The sequence below is a fragment of the Triticum urartu genome, chromosome 6A, assembly GCF_056163025.1.
Source record: "Triticum urartu cultivar PI428250 chromosome 6A, HENAU_Tu73, whole genome shotgun sequence".
Classification (NCBI taxonomy): domain Eukaryota; kingdom Viridiplantae; phylum Streptophyta; class Magnoliopsida; order Poales; family Poaceae; genus Triticum; species Triticum urartu.
The window spans coordinates 194,845,358-194,868,200 of NC_141878.1; the positions used below are offsets into that span (position 1 = coordinate 194,845,358).

Sequence of the window (22,843 nt, forward strand, 5' to 3'; positions counted from 1 at the left end):
AGCTGGGAGCAGCGCGGGGTCTTGACGTGCGGGAGCAGGAACATGGTCGCGACGTGCTGGAGCAGGGAGCGCCCGGGCAGCTTCTTGCGGGCGAGGGACTTCTTGGCAGCTCTGCTCTTGCCGCGCTGGCACCTGACGGAGCGGGATCCGCCCATGGGCCACGCGCCTTGGAGCCATGGCACCTTCTTGAGGAGGAGGCGGCTGGGGCGCCCCCGGAGCTTCATCGCCCGCACGGGGCGGGGTGCGGTGCAGCGGAACGGACGGCGCAGGAGAGCCCCCTGCGGCGCGGACGAGCTCGGCGACGCGGTCGAGCCATTCTTCGTAGACGTCATCGACGGGACGGTAGCGCAGGAGCTCGTTTGCCGCGATGAGCGCAGCTCGAGCCTCCATGGGTGCGCGGAGCGCGTGGGACGAAGAACCAGCTGGGGTGAGCGAGGGAGTAGTGGTGCGGCCGTCTTGCCGCATGAACGGATGCTGAGACGACGCTTGCTGCTCGTCCCCCGCCGGGCCGGTGGCGGCATTGACGGCAGGTGACGGGGAACGGCAAAGACGCCCGCCGACAGGAGCCGTCTGGGCGACGCGGGAAGCAAGAGCGGCCCGGCGCTCGGCGCGGGCCCGACGAGCGTCAGACATGGACGTGATGGTCGGAGGAGAACGGGGTGGTGGAAGACGAATTCCGGCGCACCCCTACCTGGCGCGCCAAATGTCGGATTTCGGGTTCTGGCAGACCCTTGAGGTTCGAACACTGGGGTGCGCGCAGAGATTTCGCCTCCTACCTACCTGCACCCCTCCGCCTCGCTAAGATCTAAGCTATGGAAAGAACAACACAAGAGACACAGGGTTTATACCGGTTCGGGCCACCGTTGTGGTGTAATACCCTACTCCAGTGTGTGGTGTGGTGGATTGCCTCTTGGGCTGATGATGATGAGCAATACAAGGAAGAACAGCCTCGCGAGGGTCTGTTCTTGGCTGGGGGGATGAACTGCTAGGAGGAGTTCAGTCGCCCTTCTCTCTCTGTGTGTGTGATGCTACTCGATCCCATCCTAGCTAGTTTCTCTCTTGGCTTCTAGATTCTCCCTTCTTGATTGCGATCCGATCTCCCCTCTACCCTATGGGTGGCTAGTCCTATTTATAGGCAAAGGCCCTGGGCCTCTTCCAAAATATTGAGCGGGAAGACCGCCAACAATTGGCCATTTTGAAGGGGAACATCTGGTACACTTATCCTGACTAAAGTTGGTCCTCGCCTGCCAAAGGCTCTGGTGGTGACGCTGGCTTGGGCTCCACAATGACTTCCTCCCTACCGTTGGACTGGTCTTGGTCTCGTTGCACTGAAACGGGTGCCTTTGCTTGATGCTCTCGCCTGCGCTTGCTCCCTTTGCACCAAAGAGGAAAGGAGGACACTGCGTGGCTGGCGCCCGCCTGGCACCCTTGGTCGTCATGGCTTGCGTCACGGGCACCTCGTGAGGAACCCTGCCTTGATCTCTCCGCCTCCTCGCGAGCCAGCCTGATGAGGCCGTGCCTAAGGAAGCTCCATGTCGTCCACCCCGCGAGGCTTGGACCCTCGCAAGGGTCTTGGGTCTGTGTTGATGAAGATGGGCCGCGCTGGGCCCCCTTATGAGCCACGCCGCGGGCCGCAGGCAGGCAAGTCTGGGGACTCCCGTTCCCAGAACACCGACAAACTCCTATGGCTAAGTGAAAGTGTTAAAGCAATATAGTCCGATTGCCTTGTTCGTCGCGCTATCACCTCCTTAATGGACCAAGACGTTGGATCAAGTGTGAATACGCGCTTTTCCGAACACCCCCGCATTACATGCGTGGGGGCTGAAGTCGATGACTGCAAACTTTCAGGTTATATACATACATAAAACGGTCGCACAGGAGGCATCATAATACTTTTAGGCAAAAGTATAAACATAGCCTTTATAATCCAAATAGCATTGTTTTTACAATTGGGATACATGCCACTCGAACATAATATTCTTCGAGCACTGAGCCTCTATTAAACGAGCGCCTTCTAGGACTTCTCCAAAATTGTGCTCGACCGAGACTTGGCTCGGGCAAGTTACGCCGGAAGGGTCTCCACGGCGGCAGCTCCATCTGCAGTCACAACATATTATAGATACTAGCATCATGCTCCTCTTAATATTTGTTGACCACCCGAAAATACATACCCTGTGCCTCGTCAAGACGCTTGTTCACAAGCGCAATGTCGGCATCTGCCGCATCAAGTTGCCGGCTCAAACCGGCAAACTCAGCAGTCCGGCAAGCCACCGGACCATCAGCCGTCTGCACATGAAAGCAGCGCGATTATTTACCTGGGACTATGATCCTCTGTTTGCTTCCCCTGGACAGCAACCAGAGTCTCAGGGGCTACTATCTGTATGGAGCACACCTAGCGTGTGCGGTACCATCAAAACTTTTTATATATTACTTTGCGTACCTCAAAGCCTCTTAGCAGGCTTGTAAAAGCTTCATGCAACCCACTTGTGGTGGATGAGATGCTCTCAACCACCGTACTCATTAAAGTACGATGCTCCTCTGAAATAGCCGCTTTCTCCAAAAGGCTCATTCGTGCGTCCGGTTGCCCACCGGACAGTCCCGAACTCTTTTTGCTACTCCCCTTAGGAGATGAATACTCCGGACTTCGGGTGGCCGAAGGGTTACCTTCTGGCCTTGGCGGATCAGGAGAAATCCTCCGTGATGACACCTGAGGGTCATCTGCCCCAGGAGGCGGGGAGACAAGGGGAGGCATTTTGCTCTCCATCATCTCCGGAAGAAGATCCCCCGAAAACAAACTCTTTAGGGAAGAGCTATGATCCGGACTGCAAAACATACGTCTCGGTTATTGTCCATGGAGATAAAGCAAAATAAATTTACCAAAAGTATTTTTGTTCACTTACAGCTCAGTGGAGGGCTGATCCCCTTGCGGGCACCGTGCGAAAGGAATGCCCTCCAGGTCAGGGCCCCCTGGCGAGGGTTTCTTCTCTCGTTTGGAAACCCTTGTTTCCAAGTCTTCAGGAGCGGTCCTTTTCCTTCCTTGGAGAGAGGGAATTTCAGATTCTTCTCCCTAATTATCCTGCTTCGTGGAGGTACTAATTCCCCCGGTTTGGATGAGTAATGCGTGAGGCTCGCTTTCGGCTTCCTCGTCTCTCCCTTTATCTTCCCCCGAGGGCACTTGATAAGGTGCGCACTCCAGCATCCTGGCTAGTACAGGATCCGGCGAGCCCTCGGGAAGGGGGGCCGAACACCTGATCATCTTTGCCTTTCTTACCCAGTCCTGACCAAGAGAAATTCTTTCATAATTATGTTATGACAAATGAAAAGACAGTGTGTTCGGTCGTGGAAATACTTACCTGGGTATATGGACGATTACAGTTGAGACCCGCATCCTCGGTGGTGCCCGGACACTTTATTCATGATCCGAAGAACAATCCATACATCTCATCGAGTGTCGTGTCGAAGAACTGCTGAATAGTTCACGGTCCTTCTGGGTTGATCTCCCACATATGGAGAGATTGACGTTGGCATGGCAGGACCCGACGAACTAGCATAACTTGCATTACTTTAACGAGACCGACATCCCTCTTGAGGAGATCTCGGATGCGACTTTGCAATGTCAGCATGTCATTAACCGGCCCCCAGTCTAGCCCTTGTTAACCCATGACGCCAGTTGTGGTGGGGGCCCGAACGGAAGGCGGGGGCAGCCACCCACTTAGTACTTCGGGGAGCTGTAATGTCAAACCACTCCCGCTGCCATAAGTTGGATATCTCCGGGAAGGAACCCTTTGGCCATGGGGCATCGACGCCTTTGCTTATTGTGGCACCTCCGCATTCTGTGTGTCGCCCATTGATCATCTTTGGCTTCATATTGAAGGTCTTGAGCCATAAGCCGAAGTGTGGGTGATGCGGAGGAAGGCCTCACATACGACGATAAACGACGAGATGTGAAGAATGAAATCCGAAGCTAGATCGTGGAAGTCAAGCCCATAATAGAACATGAGCCCTCTGGCGAAGGGATCAAGGCTAAAGCCTAGCCCTCGGAGGAAGTGGAAAACAAATACGACACTCTCGTTGGGTTCGGGAGTAGGGATGACCTGCCCTCGGGCAGGCAGCCTATGCGAGATTTCGGAGGTCAGATACCTCGCCTCCCTTAGCTTCTTGATGTCCTCCGCCGTGACGGAGGAAGCCATCCACTGGCCCTGAAGGTTGTATCCGCACATGATTGAAGGTCCGAAGCGCTTGGCCTGAGCCTCGGGTGTTGGAACTCAAGGTGGGGGAAGGGAGGGACTGAGCGCGAGAAGAAAAGGACAGGCTTTGGCCCCTTTATAAAGAGGGGGAATATCAAGCGTCATCCGCGCGGCCGTTTGGAACTTGCCTAAAATCGAGGAGTCGTATTAACAAGCACGATTGGGTTACCCACACCCGTATTGATGAGAATCCCATGATAAGGGGACACGATCTCTGCTTCGACAAGACGTGCCAATAAAACCGCCTCGCATCACGTGCAGTGGCTGGTTGAGAAAAACGGTTCGAATAATAACCAAGGCCAGGGCGTGATGTCACGTTATGAAAAGTTGTCAGTAGATTAGATTTGTGGAAATATTATACTCTCTACGGTGGTATGTGAAATTTATTTTGCAGAGCCGGACACTATCCTTGTGTTCAAAATCTTCTATGGAGTATTCGGAGGAGGAACCCGCCTTGGAATGCCGGTGACAATCTGCGCGCCGGACTCATCGTCATTGAAGCCTGGTATAGGGGCTACTGAGGGAGTCCTAGATTGGGGGGTCCTCAAACAGCCGGACTATATCCCTTGGCCGGACTGGTGAACTATGAAGATACAAGATTGAAGACTTTGTCCCGTGTCCGGGTGGTACTCTCCTTTGCGTGGAAGGCAAGCTTGGCGATTCGGATATGTAAATCTCCTTCCTTGTAACCAACTCTGTGTAACCCTAGCCCCTCCGGTGTCTATAAAAACCGGAGGGTTTTAGTCCGTAGGACAATGATACGTCCATTTTGCATCATGCTTTTATATCAATATTTATTGCATTATGGGCTGTTATTACACATTATGTCACAATACTTATGCCTATTCTCTCTTATTTTACAAGGTTTACATAAAGAGGGAGAATGCCGGCAGCTGGGATTCTGGGCTGGAAAAGGAGCAAATATTAGAGACCTATTCTGCACAGCTCCAAAATTCCTGAAACTTCAAGGATGATGTTTTCCAAATATATAAAAAATACTAAGCGCAAGAACTTCACCAGGGGGGCCACACCCTGCCCACGAGGGTGGGGACGCGCCCTACCCCCCTAGGTGCGCCCCCTACCTCATGGGCCCCTTGGTGGCCCTCCGGTGACCATCTTCTGCTATATGGACTCTTTTGATGGGAAAATAATCATAAGCCATCTTCTCGGACGAAACTCCGCTGCCACGAGGCGGAACCTTGGCGGAACCAATCTAGGGTTCTGGCGGGGCTGTTCTGCCGTGGAAACTTCCCTCCCGGAGGGGGAAATCATCGCCATCGTCATCACCAACACTTCTCTCATCGGGAGAGGGAAATCTCCATCAACATCTTCATCAGCACCATCTCATCTCAAAACCCTAGTTTATCTCTTGTATCCAATTCTTGTCTCCAAGTCCGGGATTGGTGCTAGTAGGTTGCTAGTAGTGTTAATTACTCCTTGTAGTTGATGCTAGTTGGTTTAATTGGTGGAAGATCATATGTTCAGATCCTATATGCACATTAATACTCCTCTGATTATGAACATGTTTATGCTTTGTGAGTAGTTACTTTTGTTCCTGAGGACATGGGAGAAGTCTTGATATTAGTAGTCATGTGAATTTGGTATTCGTTCGATATTTTGATGAGATGTATGTTGTCTCTCCTCTAGTGGTGTTATGTGAACGTCGACTACATGACACTTCACCATTGTTTGGGCCTAGAGGAAGGCATCGGGAAGTAATAAGTAGATGATGGGTTGCTAGAGTGACAGAAGCTTAAACCGTAGTTTATGCGTTGCTTCGTAAGGGGCTGATAAGGATCCATATGTTTCATGCTATGGTTAGGTTTACCTTAATACTTTTGTTGTATTTGCGGATGCTTGCAATAGAGGTTAATCATAAGTGGGATGCTTGTCCAAGTGAGGGCAGCACCCAAGCACCAGTCCACCCACATACCAAATTATCAAAGTACCGAATGCGAATCATATGAGCGTGATGAAAACTAGCTTGACGATATTCCCGTGTGTCCTCAGGAGCGCTTTACATCATATAAGAGTTTGTCCAGGCTTGTCCTTTTCTACAAAAAGGATTGGGCCACCTTGCTGCACCTTATTTACTTTTGTCACTTGTTGCTCATTACAAATTATCTTATCACAAAACTATATGTTACCACTTATTTCAGTACTTGCAGAGAATACCTTGCTGGAAACCACTTATCATTTCCTTCTGCTCCTCGTTGGGTTCGACACTCTTACATATCAAAAGGACTATGATAGGTCCCCTATACTTGTGGGTCATCAAGACTCTTTTCTGGCGCTGTTGCCGGGGAGTGAAGCACCTTTGGTAGGTGGAATTTGGTAAGGAAAATTTTATATAGTGTGCTGAAATTTACTGTCACTTGTTACTATGAAAAGTAATCCTCTAAGGGGCTTGTTCAGGGTATCTTCACCTCGACCAGTAGAGCAAAGAGTTGCTCCTCAACCTACTGAACCTACTGAAAATGAAAATGCTGGCTTTGAAATTCCTTTGTGTATGGTAGAAAAACTGCTAGCTAATCCTTTTTTAGGAGATGGAACAAAACATCCTGATGAGCATCTAATATATGTGGATGAAGTTTGTGGATTATTTAAGCTTGCAGGTACCTGGAGATGTTGTTAAGAAGAAGGTCTTCCCTTTATCTTTGAGGGGAGATGCATCGACATGGTATAGGCTATGTGATGATATGGAGTCTTGGAACTACAAACGATTGAAATTGGAATTTCATCAAAAGTTTTATCCTATGCATCTTGTTCATCATGATCGCAATTATATATATGATTTTTGGCCTCGCGAAGGAGAAAGCATCGCTCAAGCTTGGGGGAGGCTTAAATCAATGTTATATTCATGCCCCAATCATGATCTCTCAAGAGAAATGATTATTCAAAATTTTTATGCTCGGCTTTCTGGTAGCAATCGCACCATGCTTGATACTTCTTGTGCTGGCTTCTTTTATGATGAAGACTATTGAATTCAAATGGGATTTATTGGAAAGAATTAAACGCAACTCCGAAGATTGGGACCTCGACAATGGTAAGGAGTCAGGTATGACACCTAGTTTTGATTGTGTTAAATCTTTTATGGATACCGATATTTTTCGTAAATTTAGCACTAAATATGGACTTGACTCTGAGATAGTAGCTTCTTTCTGTGAATCTTTTGCTGCTTATGTTGATCTCCCCAAGGAGAAGTGGTTTAAATATCATCCTCCCATAGAAGTAAAAGTAGCTGCACCTATTAAAGTTGAAGAAAAGACTATTACTTATAATGATCCTATTGTTCCTACTTCTTATGTTGAGAAACCACCTTTCCCTGTTAGGATAAAGGATCATGCTAAAGCTTCAACTGTGGTTCATAAAAGCAATATTAAAACATATACACCTCCTGAGCAAGTTAAAGTTGAACCTAATATTGCTACTGTTAAACATCTCTTGTCTGATAATATAGATGGGCATGTTATTTATTTCTGTAATGAAACTGCTAGAATTGCTAAACCCTGTGATACAGATAAACCTAGACCTGTGGTAGGCATGCCTGTTATTTCTGTTAAAATAGGAGATCATTGTTATCATGGCTTATGTGATATGGATGCTAGTGCTAGTGCAATACCTTATTCTTTATACCAAGAAGTTATGCATGATATTGCACCTGCTGAGATGGAAGATATTGATGTTACAATTAAACTTGCTAATAGAGATACTATTTCACCAATGGGAATTGTTAGAGGTGTTGAAGTCTTGTGTGGGAAAACTAAATATCCTGCTGATTTTCTTGTTCTTGGTTCCCCACAAGATAGTTTTTGTCCCATTATATTTGGTAGACCCTTCTTAAATACTGTTAATGCTACCACAGATTGCAAAAGGGATGTTATTACTGTCGGTTTAGATGATATGACTCATGAATTTAATTTTTCTAAATTTAGTAGACAACACCGTGAAGAAGAATTACCTAGTAAGGATGAAATTATTGGTCTTGCTTCTATTGCCGTACCTCCTAGTGATCCTTTAGAACAATATTTGCTAGACCATGAAAATGATATGTTTATGAATGAAAGAAGGGAATTAGATGAAGTATTCTTTAAACAGGAACCTATTCTGAAAAACAATTTACCTGTTGAAATCCTAGGGGATCCTCCTCCACCCAAGGGTGATCCCGTTTTTGAGCTTAAACCGTTACCTGATACTCTTAAATATGCTTATCTTGATGGGAAAAGGATATACCCTGTTATTATTAGTGCTAACCTTTCAGAACATGAAGAAGAGAGATTATTGAAAACTCTGAAGAAGCACCGTGCTGCTATTGGGTATACTCTTGATGATCTTAAGGGCATTAGTCCCACTCTATGTCAACATAAAATTAATTTGGAAGAAGATGCTAAACCAGTTCATGATCATCAACGTCGTCTGAATCCTAAAATGAAAGAAGTGGTAAGAAAGGAGATACTAAAGCTCCTTGAGGCAGGTATAATTTATCCCGTTGCTGATAGTAAGTGGGTAAGTCATGTCCATTGTGCCCCTAAGAAGGGAGTTATTACTGTTGTTCCTAATGATAAAGATGAATTGATTCCTCAAAGAATTATTATTGGTTATAGGATGGTAATTGATTTCCGCAAATTAAATAAGGCTACTAAAAAGATCATTACCCCTTACCTTTTATCGATCAAATGCTAGAAAGATTATCCAAACATACACATTTTTGCTATCTAGATGGTTATTCTGGTTTCTCTCAAATACCTGTGTCAGCCAAAGATTAATCAAAGACTACTTTTACATGCCTTTTTGGTACTTTTGCTTATAGACGTATGCCTTTTGGTTTATGTAATGCACCTGCTACCTTTCAAAGATGCATGATGGTTATATTCTCTGACTTTTGTAAAAAGATTTGTGAGGTTTTCATGGACGACTTTTCCGTCTATGGATCTTCTTTTGATGATTTCTTGAGCAACCTTGATCGAGTTTTGCAGAGATGTGAAGAAACTAATCTTGTCTTGAATTGGGAAAAGTGCCACTTTATGGTTAATGAAGGTATTTTCTTGGGGCATAAAGTTTCTGAAAGAGGTATTGAAGTTGATAAAGCTAAGTTTGATGCTATTGAAAAGATGCCATGTCCCAAGGACATCAAAGATATAAGAAGTTTCCTTGGTCATGTCAGTTTTTATAGGAGGTTCATCAAGGACTTCTCAAAAATCTCTTGGCCTCTGACTAATTTATTACAAAAAGATATACCATTTGTCTTTGATAATGATTGTGTAGAAGCATTTGAAATACTTAAGAAAGCATTGATCTCTGCACCTATTGTTCAGCCACCTGATTGGAATTTACCCTTTGAAATTATGTGCGATGCTAGTGATTATGTTGTAGGTGCTGTTCTAGGACAAAGAGTTGATAAGAAACTAAATGTTATTCAATATGCTAGTAAAACTCTAGACAATGCTCAAAGGAATTATGCTACTACTGAAAAAGAATTCTTAGCAGTTGTATTTGCCTGTGATAAGTTTAGACCTTATATTGTTGATTCTAAAGTAACTATTCACACTGATCATGCTGCTATTAAATATCTTATGGAAAAGAAAGATGCTAAACCTAGACTTATTAGATGGGTTCTCTTGCTACAAGAATTTGATTTACATATTGTTGATAGAAAAGGAGCTGAGAACCCCGTTGCAGACAACTTGTCTAGGTTAGAAAATGTGCTTGATGACCCACTACCTATTGATGATAGCTTTCCTGATGAGCAATTAAATGTCATAAATACTTCTCATACTGCTCCATGGTATGCTGATTATGCTAATTACATTGTTGCTAAGTTTATACCACCTAGTTTCACATACCTGTAAAAGAAAAAAGTTCTTTTATGATTTGAGGCATTACTTTTGGGATGACCCACATCTTTATAAAGGAGTAGATGGTGTTATTAGACGTTGTGTACCTGAGCATGAACAGGAACAGATCCTACACAAGTGTCACTCCGAAGCTTATGGAGGACACCATGCTGGAGATAGAACTGCACATAAGGTACTGCAATCTGGTTTTTATTGGCCTACTCTCTTCAAGGATGCCCGTAAGTTTGTCTTATCTTGTGATGAATGTCAAAGAATTGGTAATATTAGCAGACGTCAAGAATGCCTATGAATTATTCACTTGTTATTGAACCATTTGATGTTAGGGGCTTTGACTATATGGGACCTTTTCCTTCCTCTAATGGTTAAACACATATTTTAGTTGTTGTTGATTACGTTACTAAGTGGGTAGAAGCTATTCCAACTAGTAGTGCTGATCATAACACTTCTATTAAAATGCTTAAAGAAGTTATTTTTCCAAGGTTTGGAGTCCCTAGATATTTAATGACTGATGGTGGCTCACATTTTATTCATGGTGCTTTCCGTAAAATGCTTGCTAAATATGATGTTAATCATATAATTACATCTCCTTATCACCCTTAGTCTAGTGGTCAAGTAGAATTGAGTAATAGAGAACTCAAATTAATTTTACAAAAGACTGTTAATAGGTCCAGAAAGAATTGGTCCAAGAAACCTGATGATGCATTATGGGCCTATAGAACTGCATATAAAAATCCTATGTGTATGTCTCCGTACAAAATGGTCTATGGAAAAGCATGTCACTTACCTCTCGAACTAGAACACAAGGCTTATTGGGCTATTAAAGAACTTAATTATGATTTTAAACTTGCCGGTGAGAAGAGGTTATTTGATATTAGCTCACTTGATGAATGGAGAACCCAAGCCTACGAAAATGCCAAGTTGTTTAAAGAAAAAGTTAAAAGATGGCATGATAAAAGGTTACAAAAGCGTGAGTTTAACGTAGGTGATTATGTATTGCTATAAAACTCTCGTTTAAGATTTTTTGCAGGAAACTTCTCTCTAAATGGGAGGGTCCTTACATTATCGAGGAGGTCTACCGTTCCGGTGCAATAAAAATCAACAACTTCGAAGGCACAAATCCGAAGGTGGTGAACGGTCAAAGAATCAAACACTATATCTCAGGTAATCCTATAAATGTTGAAACCAATGTTACTGAAACCGTAACCCTGGAGGAATACATAAGGGACACTTTCCGGAACGTTTTAGACTCCGAAAAGGAATAGGTATGTGGTACGGTAAGTAAACCGACTCCAAAACAGTTTTTAAGGCAATATTTCTCCGTTTTGGAATATCTAGAAAAATAGAAAAATAAGCAGCAGTCCAGAAAGGACACGAGGGCTCCACGAGGGTGGAGGGCGCGCCCTACCCCCTGGGTGCGCCCACCTACCTCATGGGCACCTCGTGTGCTCTCCGGACTCCGTTTTCTTACAGGACACGTATTTTGGTTGGTAAAAATTCATTATATAACCTCCCAGGGGTTTTGACTCCCGTATCACGCAAAAATCTCTTGTCTTTGTTTTGAGTTGTCCTGCTATAGACAGAGCAACATGTCGTCCCAGGATTCATAAGGAGAAAGCTATGTGGCTGATTACCTTGCAGATCCTAAGGTCTATGGGGATGTGGAGCATTATGGTTGGACCACGGAAGAAGAAGAAGAAGACTATGAACTCAGATGAAGATGAAGTCCCACTACCTCAACCTGGGGACATGCATGTGGAGTTCAAAAAGTCAAGCCTCCCGGATAGAGTAAAGAAACCTAAGATCGAGTTTATCCCTTTTCGCCTCTTGCAGGAAAACAAGCAGGAACTATGCAAAAAGGTACTGAGCCTGGAACAGGAGATCGAGGACCTGAGGGACCAAAATTCTATCCTCAAACGCAAATTAAGGAAGAAGCCTGCGCCATCAACAAAATCACCACCGTCTCCACCAACAAAGAAGAATTGAGTATCTGGTATGGGCACTCCACTTGGCAACTACCAAGCTTGGAGGAGTGCCCCAGTATCGTATCACCATCACTTTTATCTTTACCGTTTTTCTTAGTTCGATCCTTTTGGTAATATCTTGATCTAGTAGAATAAAAGTTCTTAGTATGATCTAGTTGTGAGTTTTGCTTTATTATCCTTCTATGTAATCGAGTCCATGATCTATATAATAAAGATTAGTGTTGAGTCAAGGGCTTGATTATTTTGCCATGATCCTAAGTGAATAAAGGAAAAGAGAAAGAAATAAAAAGAAACAAAGAGATCATGTGACTCTTATGGAGAGTAATGAGCTCACATAGAAAGAGTATGATGAATAAAAGTTGTTGAGAGTTGACAAACATAGTTTTGGTCATCGTTGCAATTAATAGGAAGTAATAAAGAAAGAGAGGTATTCATATATAAATATACTATCTTGGACATCTTTTATGATTGTGAGCACTCATTAAAATATGACATGCTAACGAGTTGACATTGGACAAGGAAGACAACGTAGTGGGTTATGTTTTCTTACATCTGAGATAAATTATATTGTCTTGGATCCTCCAACATGTTGAGCTTGCCTTTCCCCCTCATGCTAGCCAAATTCATTGCACCAAGTAGAGATACTACTTGTGCTTCCAAACACCCTTAAACCAGTTTTGCCATGAGACTCCACCATACCTACCTATGGATTGAGTAAGATCCATCAAGTAAGTTGTCATCGGTGCAAGCAATAAAAATTGCTCTCTAAATATGTATGATTGATTGATGTGGAAGAAATAAGCTTTATACGATCGTGTGATATGGAAGTAATAAAAGTGATAGACTGCATAATAAAGGTCCATATCACAAGTGGCAATATAAAGTGACGTTCTTTCGCATTAGGGTTTTGTGCATCCAACCATAAAAGCGCATGACAACCTCTGCTTCCTTCTGCGAAGGGCCTATCTTTTACTTTCATCTCCTACATTGCATAAGAGTCATGGTGATCTTCACCCTTCCTTTTTACATTTTATCCTTTGGCAAGCACAATATGTTGGAAAGATCTTGGTATATATGGCTAATTGGATGTGAGTTTTCATGAACTATTACTGTTGACATTACCCTTGAGGTAAAACGTTGGGAGGCAAAACTATAAGCCCCTATCTTTCTCTGTGTCCGATTAAAACTCCATACCCATAAGTATTGCGTGAGTGTCAGCAATTGTGAAACATTATATGATAGTTGAGTATGTGGACTTGCTGAAAAGCTCTTATACATTGACTCTTTCCTATGTTATGATAAATTGCAATTGCTTCAATGACTGAGATTATAGTTTGTTAGTTTTCAATGAAGTTTATGATTCATACTTGATATTGTGATTGAATTATTACTCTAGCATAAGAAATCATATGACAAGAATTATATAAGTTGTTGTTCTAAGAATGATCATGATGCCCTCATGTCTGTATTTTATTTTTTGTTGACACCTCTATCTCTAAACATGTGGACATATTTTCCGATTTCGGCTTTTCGCTTGAGGACAAGCGAGGTCTAAGCTTGGGGGAGTTGATACGTTCATTTTGCATCATGCTTTTATATCAATATTTATTGCATTATGGGATGTTATTACACATTATGTCACAATACTTATGCCTATTCTCTCTTATTTTATAAGGTTTACATAAAGAGGGAGAATGCCGGCAGCTGGGATTCTGGGCTGGAAAAGGAGCAAATATTAGAGACCTATTCTGCACAGCTCCAAAAGTCCTGAAACTTCAAGGATGATGTTTTCCAAATATATAAAAAATACTGAGCGCAAGATCTTCACCAGGGTGGCCACACCCTGCCCACGAGGGTGGGGGCGCGCCCTACCCCCTAGGCACGCCCCCTACCTCATGGGCCCCTTGGTGGCCCTCCGGTGACCATCTTCTGCTATATGGACTCTTTTGATGGGAAAATAATCATAAGCCATCTTCTCGGAAGAAACTCCGCTGCCACGAGGCGGAACCTTGGCGGAACCAATCTAGGGTTCTGGCAGGGCTGTTCTGCAGTGGAAACTTCCCTCCCAGAGGGGGAAATCATTGCCATCGTCATCACCAATGCTTCTCTCATCGGGAGAGGGCAATCTCCATCAACATCTTCATCAGCACCATCTCATCTCAAAACCCTAGTTTATCTCTTGTATCCAATTCTTGTCTCCAAGTCCGGGATTGGTGCTACTAGGTTGCTAGTAGTGTTAATTACTCCTTGTAGTTGATGCTAGTTGGTTTAATTGGTGGAAAATCATATGTTCAGATCCTATATGCACATTAATACCCCTCTGATTATGAACATGTTTATGCTTTGTGAGTAGTTACTTTTGTTCCTGAGGACATGGGAGAAGTCTTGCTATTAGTAGTCATGTGAATTTGGTATTCGTTCGATATTTTGATGAGATGTATGTTGTCTCTCCTCTAGTGGTGTTATGTGAACGTCGACTACATGACACTTCACCATTGTTTGGGCCTAGAGGAAGGCATTGGGAAGTAATAAGTAGATGATGGGTTTCTAGAGTGACAGAAGCTTAAACCCGCTTTATGCGTTGCTTCGTAAGGGGCTGATAAGGATCCATATGTTTCATGCTATGGTTAGGTTTACCTTAATACTTTTGTTGTATTTGCGGATGCTTGCAATAGAGGTTAATCATAAGTGGGATGCTTGTCCAAGTAAGGGCAGCACCCAAGCACCGGTCCACCCACATACAAAATTATGAAAGTAGCAAACGCGAATCATATGAGCGTGATGAAAACTAGCTTGACGATATTCCCATGTGTCCTCGGGAGCGCTTTACATCATATAAGAGTTTGTCCAGGCTTGTCCTTTTCTACAAAAAGGATTGGGATACCTTGCTGCACCTTATTTACTTTTGTCACTTGTTGCTCATTACAAATTATCTTATCACAAAACTATCTGTTACCACTTATTTTAGTACTTGCATAGAATACCTTGCTGGAAACCGCTTATCATTTCCTTCTGCTCCTCATTGGGTTCGACGCTCTTACTTATCGAAAGGACTATGATAGATCCCCTATACTTGTGGGTCATAAGAAGACAAAAATCATACCATAGGCTAGCTTCTAGGGTTTAGCCTCTCCGATCTCGTGGTAGATCAACTCTTGTAATACTCATATCATCAAGATCAATCAAGTACAAAGTAGGGTATTACCTCCATCGAGAGCGCCTGAACCTGGGTCAAGATTGTGTCCCCCGCCTCTTGTTACCATCCGCCTTAGGCGCACAGTTCGGGACCCCCTACGCGAGATCCGCCGGTCTTGACACCGACAACTGCCTCGACGGGGGTGGAGACAGACGCGGTGCAACATAAGACTGTCTTGGTGCAGGTGTAGTTGGACGATACATGTTGTGGGGAATCCATATCCGACGCTTCTGTTGTCGAGAAGCAACCAAAGCGACAGCGTAAGCGCCTCTCCAAATCCCACCCCGGGAAAAACAGCGATAACAGTGCAAGAAAGAGTAACACCCCGGTCGACCCCAAAGGAGACAACGACCACATGAACCCAGCGGTGGAGAAGGGTGAACCAGCGGACGGCGAACATAGTACGGAGCCGCTATCTGGTCACGGCGACCCCAAGGGTAAAACTCATCAACCTGTCTCCGGAGACATGAATAGTCCAGACGGAGATGCACACATCATCCCTGAAAGACACTTGGAATAAGAGAACCTTCATCAAAGGCTCATTGAAACCGCGCGGAGCCTGAAGAAGCAGAAGCAAAGGCTTAAGACCACGCAGAATACGCTCAACAGCAGATGGAATAAAGTGCTTCACACGAAAGAAAAGTATGGCGGTAATCGCTACACAAAAAGCTACCCAAAGCGCAAGCTGTTGCTTGAATTCGACGACGAGGCCTTAGGGCCAACTCAGCCGGAAAATAAAACGGCCGATCAACCGGACCGGCCACCCCGTGGTCGCGACAGGGCGGCTAACAATGACGTACAAAAAAAGCCGGTTTGACCAGGTCCATTTACGGACCTAGGAAGCACGTTCCGGCACAGAATCATCGCCGCCCAAATGACTATACTGATAGAATAATAGTTCGGAATCAAAACCGAGCACTAAAACCATCAGACACACCCAAATATAGGGGTGCCGCGCACCTCCTATGCTTCACCAACGAGGTACTGGACCATGAATTCCCAGAAGGATTCAAACCCGTGAACATAGAGTCATACGACGGAACAACAGACCCTGGGGTCTGGATTGAGGACTTTATCCTTCACATCCACATGGATCGTGGAGACGATCTCCACGCCATCAAATACTTGCCCTTAAAGTTGAAAGGACTAGCCAGGCACTAGTTGAAAAGCCTCCCCGAAAACTCAATAGGAAGTTGGGAAGAGCTCGAGGACGCTTTCAGGGCTAATTTTCAAGGGACCTATGTCCGACCTCCAGATGCAGACGATTTAAGTCACATAATTCAGCAACCCGGGGAGTCAGCCCGAAATCTTTGGAATAGATTCCTCACTAAGAAGAATCAAATTGTCGATTGCTCGGACGCTGAAGCCTTAGCGGCTTTCAAACATAGTGTCCAGGACGAATGGCTTGCCAGACACCTCGACCAGGAAAATCCAAGGAGTCAGTCCGAATACCTTAGGGAGTGTTCGGCATCGCGAGTTTGGACTTATATGCATCAGCTTCGAATCATGTCTTTGGTCAAATGTTGGGTTTGCCCGGCTCCCGTGTTTTGCTACCTTACGTTCCGCTCTATCGGCTAAGGTGGCACCGGGAGAACTACTGCGATTGTGCCCTGGTTCATCTGGATGAGCACCTCAGTAGAGAAAGTCGAAAACTGACTGTCATGATAAAGCGCGAGAATGGTCAACCACTCGAGGACTTAGCGGAGTCTTCGCGATTCCTCTGCATTAACGAAGGACCGGTTTCCCGATCATGTATGTATGCGCACCATATTCGGATAAGCGCGGAAGTACCAGGGGCTATATAGTAGCCCCACTATCAAACTCCTATGGCGAAGTGAAAGTGTTAAAGCAATATAGTATGATTGCCTTGTTCGCCGCGCTATCACCTCCTTAATGGACCAAGACGTTGGATCAAGTGTGAATACGCGCTTTTGCGAACACCCCCGCATCATATGCATGGGGGCTAAAGCCGACGACTACAAACTTTCAGGTTATATACATACATAAAACGGCCGCATAGGAGGCATCATAATACTTTCAGGCAAAAGTATAAACATAGCCTTTATAATCCAAATAGCATTGTTTTTACAATTGGGATACATGTCACTCGAACATGATATTCTTCGAGCACTGAGCCTCTATTAAACGAGCGCCTTCTAGGACTTCTCCAAAATAGTGCTCGGCCAAGACCTGGCATACGGCTGGACCCCGGTTCGCAATAGCGGTGGCATCCATCTCTGCCCAGTATGTCTTAACACGGGCAAGAGCCATCCGTGCACCCTCTATGCACGCCGACCTCTTTACAACGTCGATAGGAGGCACAACACCAAGGAATCGTTGCACTAAACTAAAATAACTATTTGGTCTTGGTCCTTCCGGCCAAAGATGATCCACGACAGACCTCATGGCAAGCCCGGACAACCTATGGAGCTCAGTCCACTCGGCCATTTTCTCATTTAACAGAAGCGGATGCGTCGGAGCACTGAACTGCGACCAGAACAACTTTTCCACTTCGTGATCTTTTTGATCTCTGAAAAACGCAGTCGCATCAGCAACACTCATTGTCAACTCCGAATATGCGTCGGCAGCACTCCATAATTGACCCAAAGGGGCATACTTCGGATCTCCGAACTTCGTCCGCAAAAAAAGGGCTTCCCAGTCGTGATATCTCCGGCTTGAAGGAGCTCCTCCTTCGTCGCTCTGATTTCAGAACAGGTTTCCTTGGCTGCTTCCATGACTTTCTTCAGGTCAGCCGCTCTCGCTTGGCTTTCCTTTTCAAGAAGCTCATATCAGCCAGCGGCATCTTTCAGTTCATCAGCCATCTTGGCTATTTTATCTTTGCTTTTGCGATGAGTAGCCTGTTCGGCTCTTAAATCTTCTGCCGCCTTTAGGGCAGCCGCATCACTCCTCCTGGCTTGTTCCTTGGCTCGGGCAAGTTACGCCCGAAGGGTCTCCACGGCGGCAGCTCCATCTGCAGTCACAACATATTATAGATACTAGCATCATGCTCCCCTTAATATTTGTTGACCACCCGAAAATACATACCCTGTGCCTCGTCAAGCCGCTTGTTCACAAGCGCAATGTCGGCATCTGCCGCATCAAGTTGCCGGTTCAAACCGGCAAACTCAGCAGTTCGGCCAAAAGGCTCATCAGTGCATCCGGTTGCCCACCGGACAGTCCCCGACTCTTTTTGTTACTCCCCTTAGGAGCTGAATACTCGGGACTTCAGGTGGCCGAAGGGTTACCTTCTGGCCTTGGCGGATCAGGAGAAATCCTCCGTGATGACACCTCAGGGTCATCCGCCCTAGGAGGCGGGGAGACAAGGGGAGGCGTTTCTCTCTCCATCATCTCCGGAAGAAGATCCCCCAAAGACGAACTCTGTCGGGAAGAGCTATGATTCGGACTGCAAGACATACGTCTCGGTTATTGTGTGCGGAGATAAAGCAAAATACATTTACCAAAAGTGATTTTGTTCACTTACAGCTCGGTGGAGGGCTGATCCCCTTGTGGGCACTGTGCGGAAGGAATGCCCTCCAGGTCAGGGGCCCCTGGCGAGGGTTTCTTCTCTCATTTGGAAACCCTTGTTACCAAGTCTTCAGGAGCAGTCCTTTTCCTTCCTTGGAGAGAGGGAATTTCAGATTCTTCTCCCCGATTATCCTCCTTCGTGGAGGTACTAATTCCCCCGGTTTGGATGATTAATGCGTGAGGCTCGCTTTCGGCTTCCTCGTCTCTCCCTTTATCTTCCCCCGTAGGCACTTGATAAGGTGCGCACTCCAGCATCCTGGCTGGTACAGGATCCGGCGAGCCCTCGGGTAGGGGGGCCGAACACCTGATCATCCTTGCCTTTCATACCCAGTCCTGGCCAAGAGCAATTCTTTTAGTATTATGTTATGACAAATGAAAAGATAGTGTGTTTAGTTGTGGAAATACTTACCTAGGTATCTGGACGATTACAGTTGAGACCCGCATCCTCGGTGGTGTCCAGACACTTTATTCGTGATCCGAAGAACAATCCATACATCTCTTCGAGCGTCACACCGAAGAACTACTGAATAGTTCGTGGTCCTTCCAGGTTGAACTCCCACATACGGAGAGATTGACGTTGGCATGGCAGGACCCGATGAACTAGCATAACTTGCATTACTTTGACGAGATCGACATCCCTCTTGAGGAGATCTCGGATGCGACTTTGCAATGTCGGCACGTCATTAACCGGCCCCCAGTCTAGCCCCTTGTTGACCCATGACGCCAGTTGTGGTGGGGGTCCCAAACGGAAGGCGGGGGCAGCCAATCACTTAGTACTTCGGGGAGCTGTAATGTAAAACCACTCCCGCTGCCATAAGTTGGATATCTTCGGGAAGGAACCCTTTGGCCATGGGGCATCGATGCCTTTGCTTATTGTGGCACCTCCGCATTCTGTGTGTCGCCCATTGATCATCTTCGGCTTCACATTAAAGGTCTTGAGCCATAAGCCAAAGTGTGGGTGATGCGGAGGAAGGCCTCACATATGACAATAAACGACGAGATGTGAAGAATGGAATCCGGAGCTAGATCGTGGAAGTCAAGCCCATAATAGAACATGAGCCCTCTGACGAAGGTATCAAGGCTAAAGCCTAGCCCTCGGAGGAAGTGGGGAACAAATATGACACTCTCATTGGGTTCGGGAGTAGGGATGACCTGCTTTCAGGCAGGCAGCCTGTGCAACATTCCGGCGGTCAGATACGTGGCCTCCCTTAGCTTCTTGATGTCCTCCTCTATGACAGAGGAAGCCATCCACCGGCCCTGAAGGTTGGATCCGGACATGATTGAAGGTCTGAAGCGCTTTGCCTGAGCCTCGGGTGTTGGAACTCGGGGTGGGGGAAGGGAGGGATTGAGCGCGAGAAGAAAAGGACAGGCTTTGGCCCCTTTATAAAGAGGGTGATCAAGCATCCTCCGCGTGGTCGTTCGGAACTTGCCTAAAATCGAGGAGTCGTACTAACAAGCACGATTGGGTTACCCACACCCGTATTGATGAGAATCCCGTGATAAGGGGACACGATCTCTGCTTTGACAAGACGTGCCAATAAAACTGCCTCGCAACACATGCAGTGGTTGGTTGAGAAAAATGGTTCGAATAATAACCGGGGCCAGGGCGTAATGTCACGTTATGAAAAGTTGTCAACAGATTAGATTTGTGGAAATATTATACTCTCTACGGTGGTATGTGGAATTTGTTTTGCAGAGCCGGACACTATCCTTGTGTTCAAAATCTTCTATGGAGTATTCAGAGGAGGAACCCGCCTTGCAATGCCGGAGACAATCTGTGCGCCGGACTCATCGTCATTGAAGCCTGGTTCAGGGGCTACTGAGGGAGTCCTGGATTAGGGAGTCCTCGGACAGCCAAACTTTATCCCTTGGCCGGACTGGTGAACTATGAAGATACAAGATTGAAGACTTCATCCCATGTCCGGGTGGGACTCTCCTTTGCGTGGAAGGCAAGCTTGGCGATTCGGATATGTAGATATCCTCCCTTGTAACCGACTCTGTGTAACCCTAGCCCCTCCGGTGTCTATATAAACCGGAGGGTTTTAGTACGTAGGACGACAACAATCATACCATAGGCTAGCTTCTAGGGTTTAGCCTCTCCAATCTCGTGGTAGATCAACTCTTGTAATACTCATATCATCAAGATCAATCAAGCAGGAAGTAGGGTATTACCTCCATCGAGAGGGCCCGAACCTGGGTAAACATTGTGTCCCCCGCCTCCTGTTACCATCCGCCTTAGACGCACAGTTCGGGACCCCCTACCCGAGATCCGCCGGTTTTGACACCGACAGCTGCCTCGACGGGGGTGGAGGCAGACGTGGTGCAGCATAAGACTGTCTTGGTGCAGGTGTAGTTGGATGATACATGCTATGGGGAATCCATATCTGACGCTTCTGCGCCGACGGGCCCGAAGATGAGCCAGCGTCACGATTGCGCCTGAGAGATCCCTGATGTTCCTAAAAACCAGTCTCAACCTGAATAGCCTTGTTCACCAAGGTGGCGAAGTCGGCAAAGTCATGAACGAGCAGTGCTAGCTTGATATCAGGGTGAAGTCCATCACGAAACTTCTCTTGTTTGCAAGCATCAGTAGTAATGTCTTCTTCAGCATAGCGGGACAAGTCCAAGAATTCCCGCTGATAAGCATCTACAAACTTGTTGCCTTGGGTGAGGTTGCAGAACTCGCGCTTCTTCCTGTCCATGACTCCATGAGGAATCAAATGAGGACGGAAGGCAACTTGGAAATCCGGCCAAGTGACGATCGTTCCAGTAGGTAGGGTACACCTGTGGTTGTCCCACCATAGAGCAACTGGACCCTTCAGAAAGAAAGATGCAAAGGTGACATAGCTAGCAGGGGCCACACTAGCAGACTCCCTTTCATATGTGATGTCGTGGAGCCAGTCACCAGCATTAAGGGGCTGAGTTGAGCTGCGGTAAATAGTTGGGTTGAGGTGCATGAAGTCCTGCAGAGTTACTGGGGTTGGTTGTTGATTCGTGTTGGGGCGAGGAAACTGAGCCATCAGTCCTTCCATGAATTGACTATTCAGCTCAAACTGTTGCATCATTCCGGCCATGAATTCAGGCGGTGGTGGAGTATTGCCACCACGGCCACGACTAGCGGGTCTAACCATCCTGCTAACATGTAACAGGGGTAGTTCAGCATCGAGCATTTGTAAAGACCAAGGATCATTCATGATGAAACATGCATAATGAAATAGGTATGATGGATACCACATAGTAGTCATCACGACAGTGTGTGTACTATTCAAGATACTATTCTAAGGAATAACTATGGCTTATCCAACTTTGGGGTGAATGTGGTTACGGGATCCTAATGTTAGAGTTAGTAAATTTGTTTAACCCGAATGGAAGAGAGATCAGAATCCCAGAGTAAAGATCGAGGAGTAAAAGATCCTAATATCACCCAATGGTGACGTGGGCCAGTAAGCCACACAACCATTTTAGTAAATCAGGTTTTTCATAGACTAGACTCAACTTCGGCCAAGGAGTTGGAAAGGGGGATCCTATAGGCAGTCGGCTCTGATACCAACTTGTGACGCACTTGATTCAATCGTACACTAATCATACACGCAAATGTGTACGATCAAGATCAAGGACTCACGGGAAGATATCACAACTCTAGACACAAATTAAAATAATACAAGCTTTATATTACAAGCCATGGGCCTCGAGGGCTCGAATACATAAGCTCGAATACACAAGAGTCAGCGGAAGCAACAATATATGAGTACAGACATAAGTTAGACAAGTTTGCCTTAAGAAGGCTAGCACAAACATCAACATGGATCGAAAAGGTGAGGCTTCCTGCCTGGGAGCCTCCTAACTACTCCTTGTCATTGGCGACCTCCACGTAGTAGTAGGCACCCTCGGTGTAGTAGTAGTCGTCGTTGAAGGTGGCGTCTGGTTCCTGGGCTCCACCATCTGGTTGCGACATCCGGAAAGAAAGGAAAAAGGGAAAAAGAGGGAGCAAAGCAACCATGAGTACTCATCCAAAGTACTCGCAAGACTTACATCGAATCT

General features: G+C 45.9%; 1 protein-coding gene across 1 annotated transcript; it reads right to left on the minus strand.

Annotated features, from left to right (window-relative positions):
- Nucleotides 1-21,261: 21,261 nt before the first annotated feature.
- Nucleotides 21,262-21,876, minus strand: LOC147964723 (uncharacterized). Its single transcript, XM_087530129.1, has one exon. It carries the CDS (start codon nucleotides 21,874-21,876, stop codon nucleotides 21,262-21,264), a length of 615 nt encoding a protein of 204 aa, XP_087386255.1.
- Nucleotides 21,877-22,843: the final 967 nt, after the last annotated feature.